The sequence below is a fragment of the Humulus lupulus genome, chromosome 3 (genome assembly GCF_963169125.1).
Source record: "Humulus lupulus chromosome 3, drHumLupu1.1, whole genome shotgun sequence".
Lineage (NCBI taxonomy): Eukaryota > Viridiplantae > Streptophyta > Magnoliopsida > Rosales > Cannabaceae > Humulus > Humulus lupulus.
In genome coordinates, this window is record NC_084795.1 from 279,103,920 (window position 1) to 279,125,545 (window position 21,626).

At 33.5% G+C, this 21,626-nt stretch overlaps 1 protein-coding gene across 4 annotated transcripts; it reads left to right on the forward strand.

The window, feature by feature from the left end:
* Positions 1-652: 652 nt before the first annotated feature.
* Positions 653-7,898, forward strand: LOC133824551 (uncharacterized). 4 transcript variants are annotated; one of them, XR_009888536.1, is made up of 7 exons: positions 653-2,320; positions 3,603-3,787; positions 3,885-4,055; positions 4,860-5,312; positions 5,519-5,972; positions 6,519-6,642; positions 7,286-7,898. XR_009888536.1 is itself a non-coding variant. In XM_062257453.1 (6 exons), exons 1-5 carry the CDS (start codon positions 817-819, stop codon positions 5,954-5,956), a joined length of 2,751 nt encoding a protein of 916 aa, XP_062113437.1. In that variant the 5' UTR covers positions 653-816; the 3' UTR covers positions 5,957-5,972; positions 6,519-6,928. The 4 variants fall into 4 exon arrangements, 2 of the variants coding, with proteins under 2 accessions (XP_062113437.1, XP_062113436.1); XR_009888535.1 differs by having other exon boundaries at positions 7,539-7,898; XM_062257453.1 differs by lacking the exon at positions 7,286-7,898 and having other exon boundaries at positions 6,519-6,928.
* Positions 7,899-21,626: the final 13,728 nt, after the last annotated feature.

Here is a 21,626-nt window from a genome sequence, read left to right on the forward strand (position 1 = left end):
TTCTCTAATTTTATTCTAATGTTGTATTCTGTTTATTATTTGTTTTGTAGGATGCTTTACACTAACTCAGTCAGAATGTGTAGCTTTAATGGTAGCACTACATTGGAGCCTAATGTTAGATCTTCCTTTGACTTTTGTTGAATCAGATTGTTTAGCAACTGTGGCCCACTTTTTGAAAAGATCCTCTTACTATGATGAATTAGGTTATTTGTTAGAGGATATTGTAAATTTGTTGTCTAATTTTCCTAGAGGGTTCCTAATCCATGTACGTGAGATAACTAATAAGCATGCACATAAATTGGCAGTGCATGCTCTTACGTTGGAAGACGAATTTGTATGGCTAGCGATTATACTACTTTTGTTCAACTTTTTAGTCTAATAGAGTGTAAAAATAAGGGCCCTTTCGTAAAATGATTTATTTTTTAAAGTTATTTTGCAATCTAGCTTAATTTTAATATTTTTTTGCAAGATGACATCTCATAATTTAGACAGCTAGTCAAAAATTTAAATAGGTAGGAGTCATTACAAAATTTTCTCATCAAATACCGAAATCATCTTAAAAAAAGTTGTATATATAAGAATAAAAAATCACTAAAAAAAAAACCCATTTTCACTTATTTCTCAAAAAAAAAATAAAATTCCTTTCCTTTCCTCAATTCGAAAAGGAGATCCTGCGGCCTTTCATTTCGGCCCATTTCCCTCTTTCTCATCTTCGTCTTCTTCAACTCCCACTTTCAAAAAAATTGAGGGGTTTAGGGTTTGTTGATTTCGATTTCTTCTACCAATTACTTGTGTGTGACTACACACTGCGTTTCCATGGAGATCTCTAAAGAGCTTTATCCCTCCCAAGATGACCTTCTCTACGAAGAAGAGCTTCTGCGAAACCCCTTCAGCCTCAAGCTCTGGTGGCGATACCTAATTGCTCGTGCCGACGCCCCATTCAAGAAGCGCTTTATCATTTACGAGCGCGCCCTCAAAGCCCTTCCCGGAAGCTACAAACTTTGGTACGCTTATCTCCGAGAACGGCTCGAGTTGGTCCGTAACCTACCCATCACTCACTCCCACTACGAGACCTTAAACAATACCTTCGAGCGAGCCCTCGTCACCATGCACAAAATGCCCAGAATTTGGATCATGTACCTCCAGACTTTGACGGACCAGAAATTGCTCACTCGTACCCGCCGCACCTTCGATAGAGCACTCTGCGCTTTACCCGTCACCCAGCACGACCGCATTTGGGAGCCCTATCTCGTTTTTGTGAGCCAGAGGGGTATCCCAATTGAGACTTCGCTTCGCGTTTATCGAAGGTACTTAAAGTACGACCCTAGTCATATTGAAGATTTCATTGAATTCTTGATTAATTCTTGTCTTTGGCAAGAAGGATCTGAGAGGTTAGCTTCGGTGCTGAATGATGACCAGTTTTACTCAATAAAGGGAAAAACTAGACACAGGCTTTGGTTGGAGTTGTGTGATTTGCTCACTAAGCACGCTACGGAGGTTTCTGGGTTGAATGTGGACGCAATTATAAGGGGTGGGATTAGGAAGTTTACTGATGAGGTGGGTCGCCTTTGGACCTCTCTTGCAGAGTATTACATTAGGAGAAATTTACATGAGAAAGCTAGAGATATATTTGAGGAGGGTATGACGACTGTGGTTACTGTTAGAGATTTTAGTGTAATTTTTGATTCTTATGCCCAATTTGAAGAGAGTATGCTGGCTCATAAGATGGAAGTTATGGATTTGAGCGACGACGAAGGAGAGGAAGAAGGTGGTGTAGAAGAGAATGGCGACGAAGAGGATGAAGATGTGCGGTTGGATTTAAATTTGTCTGTGGCTGAATTTGAGAAGAAGATGCTTAATGGTTTTTGGCTACACGATGATAAGGATATAGATTTAAGGTTAGCTAGATTAGATCATCTCATGGATAGAAGACCCGAATTAGCTAATAGTGTTCTTTTACGGCAAAATCCGCATAATGTGGAGCAGTGGCATCGGAGGGTGAAGCTGTTTGAGGGTAATCCTACAAAACAGATCCTTACTTACACTGAGGCGGTGAGGACGGTTGATCCCATGAAAGCAGTGGGGAAACCTCATACGTTGTGGATTGCTTTTGCCAAGCTGTATGAGAACCATAATGATATTGTAAATGCAAGAGTGATTTTTGACAAAGCAGTGCAGGTGAACTACAAGACCGTGGATAATCTAGCTAGTATTTGGTGTGAGTGGGCAGAAATGGAATTGAAACATAAAAATTTTAAAGGAGCACTGGAGCTTATGAGGCGTGCTACAGCAGAGCCATCAGTGGAGGTTAAACGAAAAGGTAATGGATTGTTAATATTTTCTTTTCATTACTTGTTAAGCTTTTTTCTAAGTATTAACCATAACAGTTTTTCAAATTGTACAAATATTATTTTGAACTTCATAAGCTGACACTTACTGTCCTAAATAAGCAGTAGCAACTTAGGGCTGTATGTTATATCGAAATTGTGTGCAAAGGAAGGCTGTACTAGCAACTTTGATTACTCATATTAGTTATGTTACTGATAGGAACCACTAGACTTGCACAGAGAATATAAGAACAAACCAGCAAGAAAGATAAAAAAGATGATGAAAAATCTCGAGTTTATTATAGAAACAGCAAGCACATTACAATAATAAAATGGTCTGTATTCGAGAGACAGCCAACACCTAAGGTGGCCGGTATTCGAGAGACCGCCAACTCTCCAAAGTGGCCGGTGTTCAAAAGACTGCCAACTCTCCAAAGAGAAAGTGCTCCACTCAATAGAAATTCCATACCATACTCATTGTTCCTCCCACTTCATATATACCCATACAACCCTAGCCGCCTAGAACAATGTACCAAAATGACCCCTAATGCCAATGTGGTAAATTAATACATTAGGGCCTATCAGTTACCTGTTTAACAGCGATTAGTTGGCTTTAGTTTTATGTTAAACTTCCCCTTCTCTGAGGATTTTTTTTAGGTTTCAGTTTAGTATTGCAATTTGTTTGGCCTCGTTTATTGCATTGGCATTTTATTCCTGACCAAGCAATTAGTCTCATTTTTAAAAGTTGAAATTTGAATGGGCTATACTACGTCTTGTAGCGAGAAGTTAGGCTCAGATATACCATTTCTCGTATTAGGTGAAGCATTGGTGTTATATTTTATTCATATTTATGGTAAGCTTTGTTTTATTAATCATTACTTTTCTTTGGTCTCTGTTTCTTGGTGGAAGATAACCTAGGTTTAGTTTATAAGTCAGAACATGTTTGAACTATTTATAGCTCAAACGATCATGCTTGTGGTTTGTTGGTTCCCTCAAAGTCTGAAAGTCGAGTCCTTCATAAGTTCCTACATGGTAATTGCTATAATTTCCTGTTAAAATTTGTAGGGTTAGTTGAGGAGCCCTAGTTTCAAACATGGGCCCAGTAAGTGAGTTACAGGCATTTTCTCTTGATTAAAAAAGAAAAAGAAAAGACAACCTGCATGGTTTCAGACTCTGGTGTTTTATATTTGTAAAGCAAGCTAACTGTAATCTGAGTGGCTTTTGTTAATAATTTTAATCTTGTCGCTGACATTTTGGCCTTTATTGCTATTTCAGTGGCTGCTGATGGAAGTGAACCAGTTCAAATGAAGCTGCATAAGTCTTTGAGACTATGGACTTTTTATGTTGATTTGGAGGAGAGCCTTGGCACTTTGGAGTCCACTCGAGAAGTTTATGAAAGGATACTGGATTTAAGAATAGCCACACCACAAATTATAATTAACTATGCATTTCTGTTGGAAGTATGCAATTTCTTTTGTATCTTTGTCTATTAATTTTTCTGGAAGTTTTGCTATTAAGACTTATTTCGATATATTAATTATAATTTTATTGTTTCAGGAAAATAAATACTTTGAAGATGCATTTAAGGTATATGAAAGAGGAGTAAAGATATTCAAGTATCCACATGTCAAAGATATATGGGTGACTTATCTAACTAAGTTTGTGAAGAGATATGGACGGACAAAATTGGAACGTGCAAGAGAGCTATTTGAACATGCTATTGAAACGGTATGGACAGTTTCCCATTTATGGTTGTCTTATAATGGATGTTCCATCAGGGTTTCTTTCTAAATTAAAGAAAAAATTTCCTAGTGCCAATGCCTTCAACACATTTCTGTGTTCAATTTTCTTGGTGACTTTGCAATTTAGTTTTGTTGGTTAGTTGTATATTATATCTTCTTAAATGTTTGTTACAGATATTTCCAAAAGGTGCAAATGTCTTTATTTTGTTGTCACTAATTTAATTTGACTTCGTAGTGGGAAGAATGTGATTTAATTATGTTATGGTTGGTTTGCTACATTGAATTTAATAAAATTAGTAAGACTTGCAGACACGGTAAGGCATCTATCTGGGAACAAGGTAATGCGAATTAAATATGCTTGGAAACACAAAATTATTGAGCAGACTCGCAGGGTTATTTATATTTCACTGTCCATAGTATGGAATCCAAAGTAAAGCTCAGTAAGAATTGACGATGTTATGCTAGGATTAAATAGTCTCTCTTTACTCATGTCCCCATCATTGGTTTTATAGATATACATCGTATATTATGTAGTGACATTAAACTTAATCAAAAGTTTATCTCACTTAAGATTTTGAGTTAGATTATTGTTTTGTCCTGCTACTATTGTTCACATCTCTATTTCTATAGCTATATGTAAGTGTATAATTTTATATGTATATATATTAACATTATTCATGTTAATTTCAGGGTAAATTTTGAGTTAGGTAACTCTAGTGCTGTCTTTGTTCTGTTGTTCTATTAACTACTTGTTATGATACTGACAAATGCTTTTGGTTTTGTCTATCAGACCCCTGCTGATGTAGTGAAACCTCTGTATCTTCAATATGCCAAACTGGAGGAGGAATATGGTCTGGCAAAGCGAGCTATGAAGGTCTATGACCAAGCTACTAAGGCTGTTCCAAACAGTGAAAAATTTAGCATGTATGAGCTCTACATTAACCGTGCAGCTGAGATCTTTGGTGTCCCCAAAACTAGGGAAATATACGAACAAGCAATAGAATCTGGTCTTCCAGATAAAGATGTGAAGAAAATGTGTTCAAAGTATGCCGAGCTTGAGAAGAGCTTGGGAGAAATTGACCGTGCTCGTGCAATATTTGTCTTTGCATCGCAGTTTTCAGATCCACGATCAGATATGGATTTCTGGCAAGAATGGAATAATTTTGAAGTGCAACATGGTAACGAAGATACCTTTAGAGAAATGCTCCGTATTAAACGAAGTGTGTCTGCAAGTTACAGCCAGGTAAGATAAGAATTTTATTTTCATATACATCTTTGAGAAGCTTGTGATTGTTTGTCAATCTTATTGGATGTTTACTTTATCATATATGCATTGAGATCTCAAGGCTTGCCGATGCATGTCTTTCCGTACCATTTTTTCATTGCACATCGTTCTTTGTATTAAGGAATAACAATTTTTTTACTGATCTTATATTTATCGCTTTCCAGACGCACTTTATTCTGCCAGAGTATTTGATGCAGAAGGATCAAACTGTGGACCTTGATGAGGCAAAAGACAAATTGAAACAGGCAGGGGTCCCTGAAGATGAAATGGCTGCTCTAGAGAGGCAGTTAGCTCCTGCAGCAAACGATACTATTGCCAAAGATGGCAGTAGGAAAGTGGGATTCGTGAGTGCCGGAGTGCAATCACAAACTGATGAAGGGTTGAAAGTTACAGCAAATCATGAAGATATTGAGCTACCAGAAGAGAATGACTCTGATGAAGACAATGAAATTGTTGAAATTAAGCAAAAAGATGTGCCGGATGCTGTTTTTGGAGACTTGGCTCACAAGAGAAAAGAAATTGAAGATGATGCTCAGAACAAGGATGATGAAAGCCGTCTTGGTGCCCTCGAGAGAATAAAGAGACTAAAAAAGGCGGCCTGATTGAAGAAAACTTATGGTATGAAATTTTGATGAGGGTAATGTGAACTTTGCTTTTTTGTTTGACCGATCCCTTTTTGTAATTGTGGCTAATTGTAATCTGAGTTAGATATATATAGATAAACGTTTTCACATATCTCAGTTTTGTTTCTTCTTACTCTTGAACATCATGATGAGGCTGAAATAAATCTCTTTCATTAAGTGGATAATCATGGTTAGGATATATTTTGTCCCTTGCAATGGATGATTGTTCTGGCACTTGAGTCTAGCTCATGTGGTGGTTGGGTGTGTGTGGTGTGAAAGAGGTCTGGAGTTCAAATCCCAGCTGGGCTAATTTAACAAATGGAGAACCACCAACTGTTTTTTTTTATCAAAAAAATAAATAAATAAAGGGGTTTGGGATTGAACCACATCGATCCTTGCACTGGTTATTGTGGCTCTGGCCGTGAGTTATATTTCTTGATGTCCCATTTTGATTCCATTTATTAATTGGCATTTGATGTATGGTTTTTCTTATTAGCCATAAAGTGAGATTTCTTGGTATCCAATTCTATTATCATCTTAGGGACTGATCATTCCGTACAATATCAAAAGTGCACACCCAAATTCTTGATGAACCGACTCTAGTCAGAGAAGAGTTGCTAGATGCAATTGTGGCAAAGAAAGCTTGTGTCCGGATTAGATCAAAGGTAAACAAATGTTACAATCTCAGTCAAGAGTGCACCCATGTACTTGTGTTTGAAATATTATTTGATTACATACATTTATAAGTGCATATAAACATGCGACTTTAACTTATTTCATATGAAAACTTTCTGTATTGATTATCATGTTCATTGTGTCAGAAAATTATTAGATGATACACTTTTTTCACTTTTTGCTAGGACCTTTTCTTGTATAATACTTGGTACTAAGTTCTTGGTCTATTCACTTTCCATTCCCTATAAAATTGTCTGGGTTCGTTTGGATTACAAAGTTAATGATGTCTATTAGAAATTTTACTTATAACATAGATTATTCCATATGACAATTCACATACTTAAATCGCTATACTATATCATGTTTTTTCTTCTAGTTTTCAATCCATGTTTGTGTTTTGTTCTGTCCTATTTTGGCTTAATCATACTATTCTGTTCTGTTTTTGGCTATTGACTTTGCTTAACCGTCTAGATTTAATAGTTTTGTTCTTCTTGGCTTCAAACATTTTTATTTCAGTTATTTCATAAAAAAAAAAATCATTATTAGTACCTTGCATGTGTGTCTGTGAATGAAAAAGCAATAAAGGAAATAGAGATAGTGCATTGATTGTCTATATCTGGTTATATTTTTTAGTTTCTTGTCACATCTTAAGCTGCCACTGGAAGATCATCCAATGCTCTTTTCAAGGCTTTTGAACCAAACAAATGGAAAATGTGAAGTAAACCCAGATTTCGTGAAGTGGTGTAGCTGTTAAAACCAAATCCAAAATATAAACTTATCTATGCATCATGTGTTGGCAGCAAAGTTTATACTTCCTTCAAATCATTAAGCATATTTCACTGTATGTTTTTGTGCAACTCTCTAAATTATCTTTTTATTGTTACAGTGGATGCTTTGAAAGCCAACACTGAGTATAATGGTATATTGGTTATACAGATGCTATATAGCATCATCAAGTGTTGTTCAATGGTTTTAGAAGGTAATGACATGAACATGAATGGTTAGTTAATGTGTTAAGCACAATCCATGTTTGTAGTTTTCTTATAATTTGTGCATTATGTTAGTGAACTTTCTCCTTGCTCACTTGCTCACTTGCTCACTTGCCCTTTGCCCCTCACTCTTTTCTTTCTCTTGAATTTGCATCTTTTGGAGCTTCTACTTTTTTTTGGTGTAAAATGCTCATCTTTGTGGGTTTCTATTTAGATTTTTCTTTTTAATATTCAAACTTCAAAGCTTGTTTGAGTAAGAGTATGTCATAGATTATTAATCTTAATCTACTTGTATATAGTTGTTTATACACCAAGTTTTAAAATTACATTAATATTCTTGGAATGTAAATGATATTTTATTTATTATAGTAATAAATGAACAGGTACAAATAAAAATTGAGAAAAAATTATTAAATTCAATATTATTTCACAAGATACATTCTTTAATGACACTACCTCTAACATTATTTCCAAATTGCTCTTAATTAGAGATGGCAATACAATATATTGCTATGAGTATTCATAGTTATTGGAAGAGGTGGAAAAAAATTGTTTAAATGAGAATAGTGATGCCCTTATAACCATGTGTTAGCTTTTGGCATGATAATCTTCAATTATATCTCATTTAATAGTGACAATTAAGTTTGTGTATGTTATTTGTTTGTTTAATTGTTGATAGAAAAGATTGCATTAATTGCAAAATTATAAAATACATTGTCCTAATTAATTAACATTACTCAAGATCAAAATCTTTATATTGCTTTTTTAGTAACGCCATGTAATTTTTTTCATCAACAATTGGTAAGAAAATTCACACATATTTGCTAAGCCATGTACGCAATTAATATTTTACTCTGAATATAAATGGAAATCAATTATTTTTTAATGTATTTTACTTCATAAGTTTTGAACACATGTATGTTTAATGTAGCTAATCTAGTTGGATTTTGAGTTTGATAAGATATTATTTAATTGGTGGCATCTAAATTATAAAAACATAAAATAAAATTAATAGTTTTGTTTGAGCAATAAAATTAAATCAATAGTTACTTCATGTAGGAATAGTTTTAGTTCATATAGGTGTTGTTCGGTAACTCTTAATTTTACTTATTTAATTAATTAAAAATTTGACAATTAAACATATAATAGTGTTTGGTAATTCTATTTTTATTTATTATTTTTTAAAATTTTAATTAAAATTCATTAAATTTTGAAAATATAATTTTTTCACTTTTAAAAATTTTAAATCCTTTTTGACTTTTTGTTTCTTCTCTTCTTTAAATCAATACCCCATTTTATATTGTTAAACAAAAAATAAAAATAAAAATTATTAAACACATTTATTATTTTTTGATTTTTTTAAAATAACAAAAATAGTTACCAAACGTATTTTTATTTTTTAAAAATAAAAATAACATAATAAAAATAAAAATAATATTTCAATTTTTGTGTTTCAAAGATTCAAGAAGAAATTTTTTACCAAACACAATTATAATTTAGATATGTTTTTTTAATTTTTTTATTAGTTATCTATTGGTTAATGCTCACACTATACCTAAAGATGATAGGGCATGTATATTCTCTTGCAGACTCATAATTTATATGAAAATTTATTTTATGCAGTTGTTTTGGTTACATGTGACAAATGATTAGTTCATAATTTAAAAAAGGCTAGGCTTAATGCGGGGTTGTCTATACTTTTTCTTCTTGGTTTATTTAACACATAATTTAAAAGCCAACAAACCACAAAGCACCACGTCTCTTGGTTTATTTAACACATTATTTAAAACAACAATGAATTATAAAGGCACACATTTTTCGAGCACACATTATATTCAACGACCTTTTTGGATTATGTTGTCAACGGCTTGAAGTGACTGAATGGCAGATTCAATAAAGTTGGTAAGAGCTCCAACAATGGGACCAAGGGGATTTGCATCGAGTTCTTCCTGCATATCGTGGTCCACAGTGGTTAATGGCATGGAGGGGTCCTCAGCAAATGCCTTGGCTTGCTCAAGGCAAGTGTCCACACTTGGTGTAGCAAATAAACGTAGCTTCTCCATATTTCCTCTCGTGGAGAAACGTTGGCGGTCATGAGATGTCTCGGAAGAGAGCGCAAAAGGATGCCCTTTCGTTTCATACATCTGTTGTAAGGCTTAGTGCCTTTGATTATGGGACAATGAGGGTATTATTTGATTATTATATGTTAATATGTAATTTAATTGGATATTTATGTGATTGTGTGAATTGTACGAGTTATATTATGGTGATATTATGGGATTGGCAGTATTAATTGAGAATTATAAGTGTTAGGAGAGACGGGAATGTAAAATGACGATTTTGCCCTTAGTGGGCTTTGAGAGGAACGTAAGTAGGGGCAATTTGGTAATTTTGAACCATTTGAATGTATAGGCTAGAGGCTGAGTTTATCAACTCAGAAAAATAGAAGTCTCATTTCCTCTCTCCTCTCACACGTTCTCTCTCTCTCTCTATAAGTTTTGAGTTTTGATGAGAGTTCTTGAATTCTAAGGTTTAGAAACAATCTTTGGTTGGAATTGAGTTGCTTTGGGAGAACTTAGAGGCTGTTAAGCTTATTGAACAACTAGAAATCGTCCTTGGTAGAGGTAACTCTGTTTTTTTAAGCTTTGGTCTTGGTTTTGAAAGTTTCAAAAGAATTACTTTGATATTGAGTTCAATTGAGCTTTAGGGTTTGTTTATTATGTTTCTGAGTTGCTGAGACCATTATTATGGTGAAAACTGTGTTTTGGAATGGATTTGCGGTCAATTGCGATTTCTAGAATTGCTGGTTTTTGAGTTTGCAGGGTCGCGCCACGACACTATTCTTGGGGCCCTGCGACCCAGATGAACATCCCTGCTTTGAACCGCCTTTGCGCTGCGGCGTTTGGCGGGCTGTGCCGCGGCGCAGGTGCATGGATTTTTGGGTGCTCTCTGCCTAGTTGAGCGATGCAGTCCTTAGTGGGGGGCGCCACAGCTCAAAATGGGAAAAATGAGGAAAATGTGTTTTGGGTCGTGGCAACCCAAACTTAAAGGCTCGGGAATGGTTCTACTACCCGGTTTAGTCCCAGAGGCTAGGACTTGGTCCAGAAGCCTTTATTAGTTCATTTCTTGATAGTTATTCTTTGTTATGGTTATGACTAGGGTTTACCGGGAAGAAGAAATGGTCGCACTCAAGGTCATTATATTTGCGTGCTCAAGATTTGAGGTAAGAAAACTGCACCTGGACTGTGGTTAGGGCTTGAGCCCAGTTATCAAACATAATTATAACCATGTTTAGAATGTTTTACTAACCATGTTGGTTGCACTATGCATACCTGTGTTAAGTAATGATTGTTTATCTGTTATATCTGATTGAAAAACTCGACTTATAAGTCGAGGGTTATCTGTTATATATGATTGAAAAGGTTGTCTTATAAGTCAATAGTTTATCTATTACATTTGATTGAAAAGCTCGACTTATAAGTCGAGTTTATCTATTATATTTGATTGAAAATCTCGGCTTACAAGTCTAGGGTTTATCCGTCATACATGATGATGAAGCTCGACTTATAAGTCGAGAGCGACATTCGTGTGCGGAACGCAGGCCGAAATGACAGGGCCAATATAGAAGCTTGGCTTATAAGTCGAGGGCGGCATTAGCGTGCGGAACACAAGTCAAAATGGTAAGGCCAATATAGAAGCTCGACTTATAAGTCAAGGACGGCATTAGCGTGCGGAACGCAAGCCGAAATGGTAGGGCCAATATAGAAGCTCGTCATAAGCCATGGGCGACATTAGTGTGCGGAATGTAGGCCATAATGGGAGGGCCAATATAGAAGCGTGATATACACCTGTACGACTCTATAGCTGCTCGAAACATGGAGCGTGGTGCACACTTGACCGACTCTATAGCCGTTTCCAAAAGGAATAGTGCGATGGGCACCGATGTGGCTCCATAACTGCTTAAATGGATTAAATGCATGCACACATATGGTTGGTTATTACTGCTAGGCATGTTAATCATGATTATGAAATCTGTTGATTAACTGCTTATGAGCATGTTTATGTTTTCTTGCTGAGCCTCGGCTCACAGGTGCTATATGGTGCATATAAAGGGAAGGAAAAGCTGGACCATCCATGAGTTGGAGAGCTTCAGGGGCAGAGTGTACATATGCGGCCTGCTCGACCTCCACGACCGATGGTATCTGTTGGAACTAGGGTTGGACCCTAATTTTTCCAGTTAGGTCGACCTTTTGTATTTATTTTGGGTCTGTAACAGTGATAAACTCATTTTGGGATCCCATGTATCAGATTTAACCCTTTTTAATGAAATAGTTACTGTTTGACCAAAATTTTTAGTACCTAAACCCTGTGTTAGTCTTAATTACACAGTTTAAGTCTAAATGTCTCGTTTAGTGAGTTGAGCACAAATTCTAATACACAGTGTAACAATCCTGGATTAGAAAGGCATTATAATAATGATGTTGACAATGACAATGATGATGAAAATGATGATTACTATGGTCCTGTAACTATTATGTTTGGTGATCTTTATGACAAAGAGATACGTAATTAAGGTCATAGTGGGCCTTGTTCTTTATATATATTTACTAATGCAAATTCACCAGTCTATCTATTACTCTTATTTATTGTAAGGGAGTACAGAGTTTAATGTTATAATGAGAAATTAGCCTCAATATAAGATTATAGGCTACAAAATAATGATCGTTTAAAGACATGTCTTGATTTTTGAATTAACGACCAAAATATATATATATATATATGTCGGGTTTTATGCCCTTATAAAATCATGTCAGATATGTAACACAATTTTATATTTTCAATAAAAGATGTAAAAATTATTTAGTTTGACAACTGTATTGCTTGTTTGTTTTATTACATGATTATTGTAATAATACAAACATTTATAAAATTCCAAACATATAAATAATTACAATTATACTGACTATGTCACAGTGGATTATAGTTGTAATTATATGTTCAAAATAACGAGTCCTAAGATTAAGTTAGTGCATTTGATTTTCACTGATCTAGTAATCTATGATATGATCTATTTACACATTCAGGGTGTGATGTCTTATCCAAGGCATTGGACTGGACCGATATTGATTATTGATAAGATAAGTAAATATCGTTATTATCTAATCTAATCATATCACAACATTGACCATAGGTCAATTCAATCTTAATTCTTAGTGATTAATATTTTGCTAATTGTATTATTCAAGTCTTTTGATTTGTTCGTTATCAGCTTACCCTACGGACTAGCTCATACTTACATATTGGAGATTTGGTAGTATAATTGAGTGGGAGTATTTATCATAGACATGAAATTTTATAGCTTCTGTTTAAGAAGTGAAACGATGATTTCCTTATAGCTTGGTTCAAGTGTTAAATGATAGAGTACTCATTTTTGCAATTAAGTTTATGGAAATATCATTTACAAAGAACTTAGTGGGAGTTAATGATAAAATACCAATGAGGGGTAAAACGATAATTTGCACCTGTCTCATTAGTAGATCATCTATAGAGGATTGAATGACGGTTATGGTTATAACAATGGATAACGTATTTACATTTTGGGTAAAGCGTTCTAAGAGCTCAAGAGTACAATTCTGAGTCTATAGTGGAGTCACGAGGAATTAATAAAGTAGTGAGATTATTTGTTATAAATAAATTCACGATAACTTATTGGAGTTTGAGTTCATGGATCCACTACTACAAAAATGTACTTAGACGACACACATGAGACGACGTTTGTAGTAGAATTGTCGTGTCATATTAAAAATATATAGGACACAACAGTCACTCTCGAACTGTCGTGCCATGCAGATTGAAACTCACATCAGATGACAGTTCTAGTGAGACTTTTGTAACATGACTACTTTTAACACGAGACAACATTTCTACTCAAATCATTGTCTAATGCAATACAAATTTTTTAATCAAAAACTAATTTGATTTGTATTTTTTAATAGAAGGGGAAATAGCGGCAAAAATACCCAATGTTTTGAAAAACTAATAAATTAATACTGAATCTTTTTTTTTGGTGGGAAAAGTACCGAATGTCCACTTCCGTTGGTATCCGTCGGTACTCAGCCCATCAAGTCTGTTAAAAACTGACCCTGGACCCACGTGTCAGCTCCTTATTGGCCCATTTAAAAATATTTTTTAAATTAAATTTAAAATAGAAAAAATTATTAAAAAATAATTTAATTAGTAAAAAAAAATTAAAATTTATTTTTATTTTTCTCGATCAAGTTCCTCACATCTATCTTTTTCTCTACCCAGGAAAAAATTACCAAATTTTACGAAATCCCAGAAAACACAAAACCCGTTTCAAGATCAATTCTCAAGTTCTAGACTAAAAATTGCCCACCACTAATAGTGTAGTTTGTAATCAAATTTCCCCTATTAAAAAGAAAACAATATCAATGGTGAATAAAGAAATGGAATTCCATTCTTCTGGGTTGGTTATCTTAAGACGAAGCCTAAAATGAAAAACAACAAAAGAAGATAAGTAAAACACTTGAACATTTTACTTGTACAACCAGTTGTATCCCAGCAAAAAGAGCTCCAAATCAGTAGAATAAGAACAAAGCTGTGATTTTTGTTCAAACAAGTCAAACAGTGAAGAGTTTTAGATCTGGGATCTTCTCCCTCTCCAACTTTCTCCAGCTACATGACCCCATTTTCAAGAAACTGGGTTGAGATGAATTTGTACCGAATGATCACAATTCAGAAACACTTTGAGTTTGAGGAGTTAGGTGAAAAAATAAAAACTTTCACGAACCAAGTTGAATGCAGAGCTTAAGAAAAGGAAAATGTAGAAAATAAAAAAAATTTCAATATTTTTTTATCGATTTTATTTTTTTATTGATTTTAATTTTTTTTACTGATTAAATTATTTTTTAATAATTTTTTTCTATTTTAAATTTAATTTTAAAAAATATTTTCAAATAGGCCAATAAGGAGCTGACACATGGGTCCAGGATCAGCGTTTAACAAACTTAATGGGCTAGGTACCGACAAATACCAATGGAAGTGGACATTGGGTACTTTTTCCACAAAAAAAAAAGATTGGATATTAATTCACAAGTTTTTCAAAACATTGGGTAGTTTTGTTGCTATATCCCCTTAATAGAATTTAATATATTATGTAAATATATTCATAAAAAAGTATTAATTAATTGAGTTTTTTTTTGTGAAAATGAGTTATTCAAATAATAATCATTTATTTTTTTAATACTTTGTAATATCAATTGTTAATTAAATTTTTATATATTTAATAAAAGTAGTTTTCTATTATGAATAATTCATTAACGATACTTATTAAAAATTTATAGTATTAATTTTATATTTTATTTTAAAACTAATAAAAACTAATTTTTTTAAAACAAAAAGTTAATAAACTAAATAAAAACATGAACAATAAAAAAAAGCTGCTAACACTCTTCTTTATTTTTTTTAAAGAAAGACTTTCTTTAACGATTTCTTTCTTCTCTGTATAAAAAATTTCCCCAATCGTGACCCCTTCCTCCTCCTCCGTTTAACCTCGCGCACATCACCTCCTCAGTGGCGGCGCCCCTCACCTCTGTTCGACAACTCAGGACCCACGACAATTGCCCAGCCGCCGTTCAACCTCAGGACAGCAACCCATCCATCGTTCAACCACAACAACCCGTGCAACTGGAGTTAGCCTTTCTTCTCCAGCGTCTGGTTTTTTCCTTCTCCCTACGCACAACGAAAGTCCAGCAACAACACCTCTGTCACTCTACAGATTCCCTAGATATGGAGCTCTGCCTTCTCTCATATTCATATCTCACAGATAAGTTTATTAGCAGTGGCAATAGGAGTAACTAATTGTTGTTTTTGCCAGAGCATCAATTGTCTTCCTCCTCTCTTCTAATTCTTTGACTGCTTTCAATTCTGCATTAACTCATATGCTCCCAATCATATATAATATATATAATGTTATAGTTAGCTATGCAATTTCAAATATATAATGGTCATTTTCGTATTTTAAAGAAACAGAAGATGTTTCTGGCACAGCTGAGCCTGAGAGTGATGATCATAGTTAGCTATTTTGATTAAAAGTTTTAATGTGAGAGTCAGCTACTGTAATCTCTGTTGAAGCTAAGCTAATTTAAACTTCATCTTCCGAATCTTGCATGCAAGATGCTTTTAGGTGTTGAAATATTCAAGCATGAGAACAGTATTCAAAAGTTTTTCCATAGGCTAAATCATCATTAATGTTTTCTTGTTTGGTCTGAAACATCATTAACATATCCTGGTAAGATAGTCAAGATTCCAGATCTTATAAAATCTGGAAGATCATTTTCAAGATCTTCCATTTTCTGGATAGCCTTCATTTCACAATAAGTATGACCAAGAATTAAGAAAAGTCACCAACTTTAAATTAAACTAAATCATCCCCTTTTTGTGCAAATTGTCAAAAGTTCTCTTTAACAATTGTTCAAATCATGTTTGTGCCCATATGCGTCCTTTTATTTTTTTCTAAGTTATAACTCTAGGATGTAAATCAGTCAAATTGGAATATTCACTATGGTTTCTGAGGAATAAAAAAGAACTATTTTTCTCTCAAAACTAGTAAATTTGGTCTAAGTTTTACATTTTTAAAAAATGAGCATTTCACTATTTCAATGTTTCTTAGCATTCATCCCACCAACATTCATGGACTCTATCTTGATTCTTTTCATGATTCACAACTTTACCTTATCTTGACCAAAACAGAAGATAATTTATCCCGAATACACAAGTTGTATACATACATATATATAAACACTTATCGAGAAATGGAACTTGAGGATGGATGGTTGTTATTGTGGTAAATATCAGGAGAGTACAAAAGTGTTACTAAAGTGCCGAAAATGGCAACTAGTAAGATGAGCTTAAGCAGAGTAAACTTGCATTTGGGATTCCTTTCTTGGATGGTTATGTGGAAAGGAACTTTGTCTGAGTCCTTAGCTTTACTTCTTTGTGATCTTCTTCTATATGTATCCATGTTAATAGTCATGAACAAGCTAGTAAATTAACAATGAAGCAAAGAAAGTAAAATTACTTGATTAGTTAGAACCCGTCATACCATTTCAATGGGAAAGACAATTTTTTCCCTTTTGATGATGTGTCTGTCTGTGTGGAACCTAGATTTTAGAGAGGAAAGTAAAAGAAGTTAGAAGGATTTTATCTGCTCCTATCCTAGTTTGGATTTGAACAGAAGAGAAGAGAAGTGTTTCTAAGAGAAACTGAAGAAAAATATTGGTAAAAGAAATATTTTGAAAATAATATTTATCGATTTATTCGTCTTTTTTCCTTGTTTAGATTTTCATATGTTCTCTTCAGCAAAAGTAAATTTCATTCACTAATTACTTTGCAAAAATCGAAGATCGGAACAGAAGCTTACAATTTCTATTAAAACTACTAGGGTGAAAAATTCAGAACACTTCTGTATCAGCGTGATGTTTTTATGGGTAGATGATATTTGCGTATCAAACTTTTTATATCTATTTTCTTTTTTAATAAGAAACAAAGATTATATTGTAGTTATATATGGAAGTATGTACATTTAAAAATGTTGCCAAGAAGTCCACACTAGAAAAATATGGTACAACATATAACTCCAATTTCTTGTGAATTCGGAAAAAAGAATAGCCTTGTATAATAGTAGTTTTCCAAGGTATATCTTTTGGAGTGACTTAGGATTCAGATGCTTTTCTTTTGCTTCATATGTATATGTTATTGAAAATCACATGGACGCAAGACAGGAACTTTAATGTACTCAGAGGGCGTATTTATTTTTCTTTTATTCATAGAAATTAGAAACAACTGAGAGCTTTGGTTTATATTGATACTTCTACATATATGCAAGTATGGTGCTATTCTTTTAAAGAAGGAAGCCTTTTGAATAATTCAGTGTATCTGCAAGATTTTGATTTTGGCGGCAGCTAGTTATCGCAGTTTTGTTTCAAGCTCTTTAATGTAGACTATATAAACAGAAGAGAACTAGAATGTTCTTTTGATGATATGCTTTTTTTTTTTTTAATGTTTTGATAATGAAGTCAAAACTTAGTAATTCATTTTAAATTTCCCTAAAGTAAAAAAGCTGTACTATTTTTGAGGTTGAAGATTAACTTTTTCTATGTATATATATTTGGCTTCATCGTTTGGCATTTTATTGCTATTTTTTTATTTCCACATGAGTGGTAGGAGGAAGGGTGTTTTTCCCAAAAGAGCTTTTGTTAGTTGTCTGGCTTTATTGTGAGTTTGACTTAACTGTCTTCTAATACATATGTTACAATGTAGATTCTGTTTTTTCCACATGAGTGGTAGGAGGAAGGGTGTTTTTCCCAAAAGAGCTTTTGTTAGTTATATGGCTTTTATTGTGAGTTTGACTTAACTGTCTTCTAATACATATGCTGCAATGTAGATTCTGTTGTTAATTTTCTTAAATTCTGTTCATTTTTATATTCCCTGAACAATATCGTAAATTCCGTCATCATGGCACTATTGATGATTTATTGCATTGCTTTTGGCAAACAAATTTTACGAGAACTGATGATGATCTTCCTCCATCACATCAAAACAGAATCCCTAGAGCAGGTCGTGTTGCAGGGAATGGAAGATCTGCTATGTGCTCTCTCCCATACTTTAGGATGTATGGTGAAACTGACATGGAGGCCCAGATTCACCAGCTTGAGCAAGAAGCGTACAGTTCGGTTCTAAGAGCCTTTAAAGCTCAAGCTGATCTCATTACTTGGGTAAATTTTGTCATTTTGTTGTCATGGATCTAATATTTATGTTTTTCTTATCAGGTTTAAATGACCGCTACATGAAATGTATTTTCTTCAGGAAAAAGAAAGTTTAATAACTGAGCTAAGAATATAGTTGAGATTATCTAATGAGGAAAACTGAGAGCTTCTAGGATGAGTTAATGTAGACGACATCATAAAGAGAATAAGGTCTGACAGACTTCAGAAAGTCTTTTTGTTTAATTGAGAAACAAGGAATATTTATTATGTTTATATTTTCCTCCTGGTATCTTAATAGTTTGGTATGGTGTGTTTCCATTAGGGAGTGGAGACAAGCAGGTGGAGCTCAAGCTGGTATGCCCAGCACAAGTCAAGATGCTCATGATCCAATTCCTAGCCCTAGAGTCTCTGCATCTCGCAAGAAGCCAAAAGTCTCCACAACAGCTTCCCACTACTCAAGAAGAGGCAGGATCAAGTATGGCTAGTAAGCTGCCAATTATCTTCAAGGTTCCCATTGGACTTCCCATGTTTTTGAAGATACTTCTGGGTTCAGTTAAGTATGTAGAACCAGGATTCACGATTGACATTCTTATGGAGACTAATATTATTGGCGAAAAATATACCTTATATATCTCACATGAGGATATAGTACACTTTGGACTTATGGAAGAAATCGTTGCGTCTTGCATTCCATTTTATATATCAGGTAAATTTTAAATTAATATACATTATATAATTTAGTTTTTTTAAGTATAAATATATTATCATTAATTTTCATGTATGTAGTATAATATATTCCGAGTTGTGCGATAGAGAGATATCACACTTTTTTGGTTTCATTGAGCCATCGTGGTCATCGAGAATTGGGTCAAATATGTATCAATAACACAGTGATGGGTCAAACTTGGTTAATGCCATACCATTTCTTGTAAGTAAAATTTTCATTTAATATTAATTTTACTTATACCTTATGATGTTTATTTTAATAACTTTGTTTTAAATGCAGATCTCACTGGATGTTAGTGATCATTGATCCAGATTACCATACATGATACTAACTTGATCCACTTAGAAAATCTCATCCAAATGATTTAAAGAACCTTATAAATAGGTTATATATTTGAAACTCATTTTAGAATATAATATGGTTATTTGATATGGAAATAAAAAATTAATATGCTATTCATATTGATGTATATATAGTGTCTCTTCACACATTAAGCGAAAAACAAGAAGGAGTGAAAAAAATTACAAGTGGAAAATAGTCAATTGCCCTCGTCAAACATCGTCAGTAGAGTGCGGCTTTTATATCATAAGGATGATGAAGGACTATTGCTTGAATGAGACACCCATGCGATGACTAACTAGTAATGTAAGTGTATTTATAATTATTGAACTACAATTCTATTGAATTTAATTTCTGACTTAGTTTTTCATTTTGTGTTTTGTAGTGTGGTGGGAAGAATACATATACACTTGGCAAAATTAATGAAACTCAAAATGAATGTGCAGCCAAGCTTCTTGAGGGGATGAGTCATTGCTAGAGTAACTTTTGAAATCAGAATTAAAAAATATACTAATTGTAGTTTTTAGTTAGCACTTACATAGTAATTGCAAGTGTATATTTTGATCTTGTAATTTTTAGATTTGGAACATACTCAGTTCTATTGATTCTGTCTGCATGTTGATTCCGTCTAAACTATGTTGTAATTACACAGGAAATTATGAATGAATATAGTGGTTGAAAATAGAAAAATGAAAAAAATTCTCATATTCTACATGGGACATCGGTCTCCACAAAACTATCATCTTATGTATTGTAGGGGATGATGCTTGCACATAAATTGTCATATAATGTACTGCAGTAGGATGATGCTTGAGTAGGAACTGTCGTCTCATGTACCACAAGAGACAACGTTTGTATATGAACCATCGTCTAATGTATGACAAGAGATGACGCTTTTATTTAAACCATCGTATCTTGCTTTACATGGCATGACATTGCATGAGACGACAATATTAGAACCGACGTACAAGAGTTCATACGACGATTTAAAACCATCGTCCCATGTCAATTTTGTAGTAGTGATCCATGGTCCCTATGCCATCTCTTATCAAAATGAACTTAGTAGCCTTGAATAATTAATTATAAAATTATCATATTGACTAGTTCAATGGAAATAAATAATGTTAAATTATTTATTGATATTTTGTGAGAAAAGAAATAGAAGAAACTTTGAGGATTTTATTGCAAAGTCTAAAAAAGAGAGTATTATGGCCAATTGAGACAATTTTGTTAATATTAATAAAATGAATTAAATAAAGGTCAACATTATAATTGGTTAATTTTGACAAGTATTTAATTAATTATAATTATTGAATAATTAAATTAAAATGGGAAACTAAAACTATTTTTTGTCCTAGCTAATTGCCTATATATACTAGTGTTATAGAATGCATTAGGTCAGATGAATTTGACAACGTAAAAATTCATTACTAATATTCTATACCTAGCTGCCCACTCTCTCTTAGTTTTCTCTCTAGGAATTCTCTTCTCATGTGTAGAAGACTTTCCCACACAAACACTAGGTTGTTTTAGAGAAAGACTTGGAAGACTATGGTCTTGTTTTAAAGAGGTTTGGATTCCTTGCAATACCTAGCATTCAACAAGAACAAAATGTTAGGGAATCCAAAGGGTGTATTCATTGTCCCGCCACGCTTCTCGAAGTGCTTTAATGATTTTGTTATTGTATTTACGTATCTTTGTAATATTTATCTTTGTAATATTCACATGCTTGTACGGTTTTATGCTTTCTACTATGTATATTGTTTTGAATATACATTTATAGGGAACATGCATATAGACTTATATATATGATATCCTACAATTGGTATCAAAGCTAGGTTGCTAGTTTATATATTTATATACATGTATTCGATTTTTTGACATGGTAGATAGGTTAATTGGATGGTAATATAATTGTTTGCATTTTAAGTTTTATGTATGTGTGATGCTAATAGAATATTGTTCATAATTTTTTTATGTTTATGTGTGTGTTATTTTGTTATATAAAATGCATAAACCCTGTACATGAAATCAAAGTTTGAAAATTGCACAAAAATAAAGAATGTCCAAATCCGACTTGGGGTCAAAAGTTATGGTCAAAATATGAAACCCGAAAATTATAAGAGAAAAAT

Bases quoted from the DNA above. Each gene is read 5' to 3' on its own strand.
- LOC133824551 (XM_062257453.1), top strand. From the start codon at position 817: ATGGAGATCTCTAAAGAGCTTTATCCCTCCCAAGATGACCTTCTCTAC. The intron at 2,321-3,602 runs GTAATGGATTGT...TTGCTATTTCAG, and splicing joins AGTGGAGGTTAAACGAAAAG to TGGCTGCTGATGGAAGTGAA. The intron at 3,788-3,884 runs GTATGCAATTTC...TTATTGTTTCAG, and splicing joins ACTATGCATTTCTGTTGGAA to GAAAATAAATACTTTGAAGA.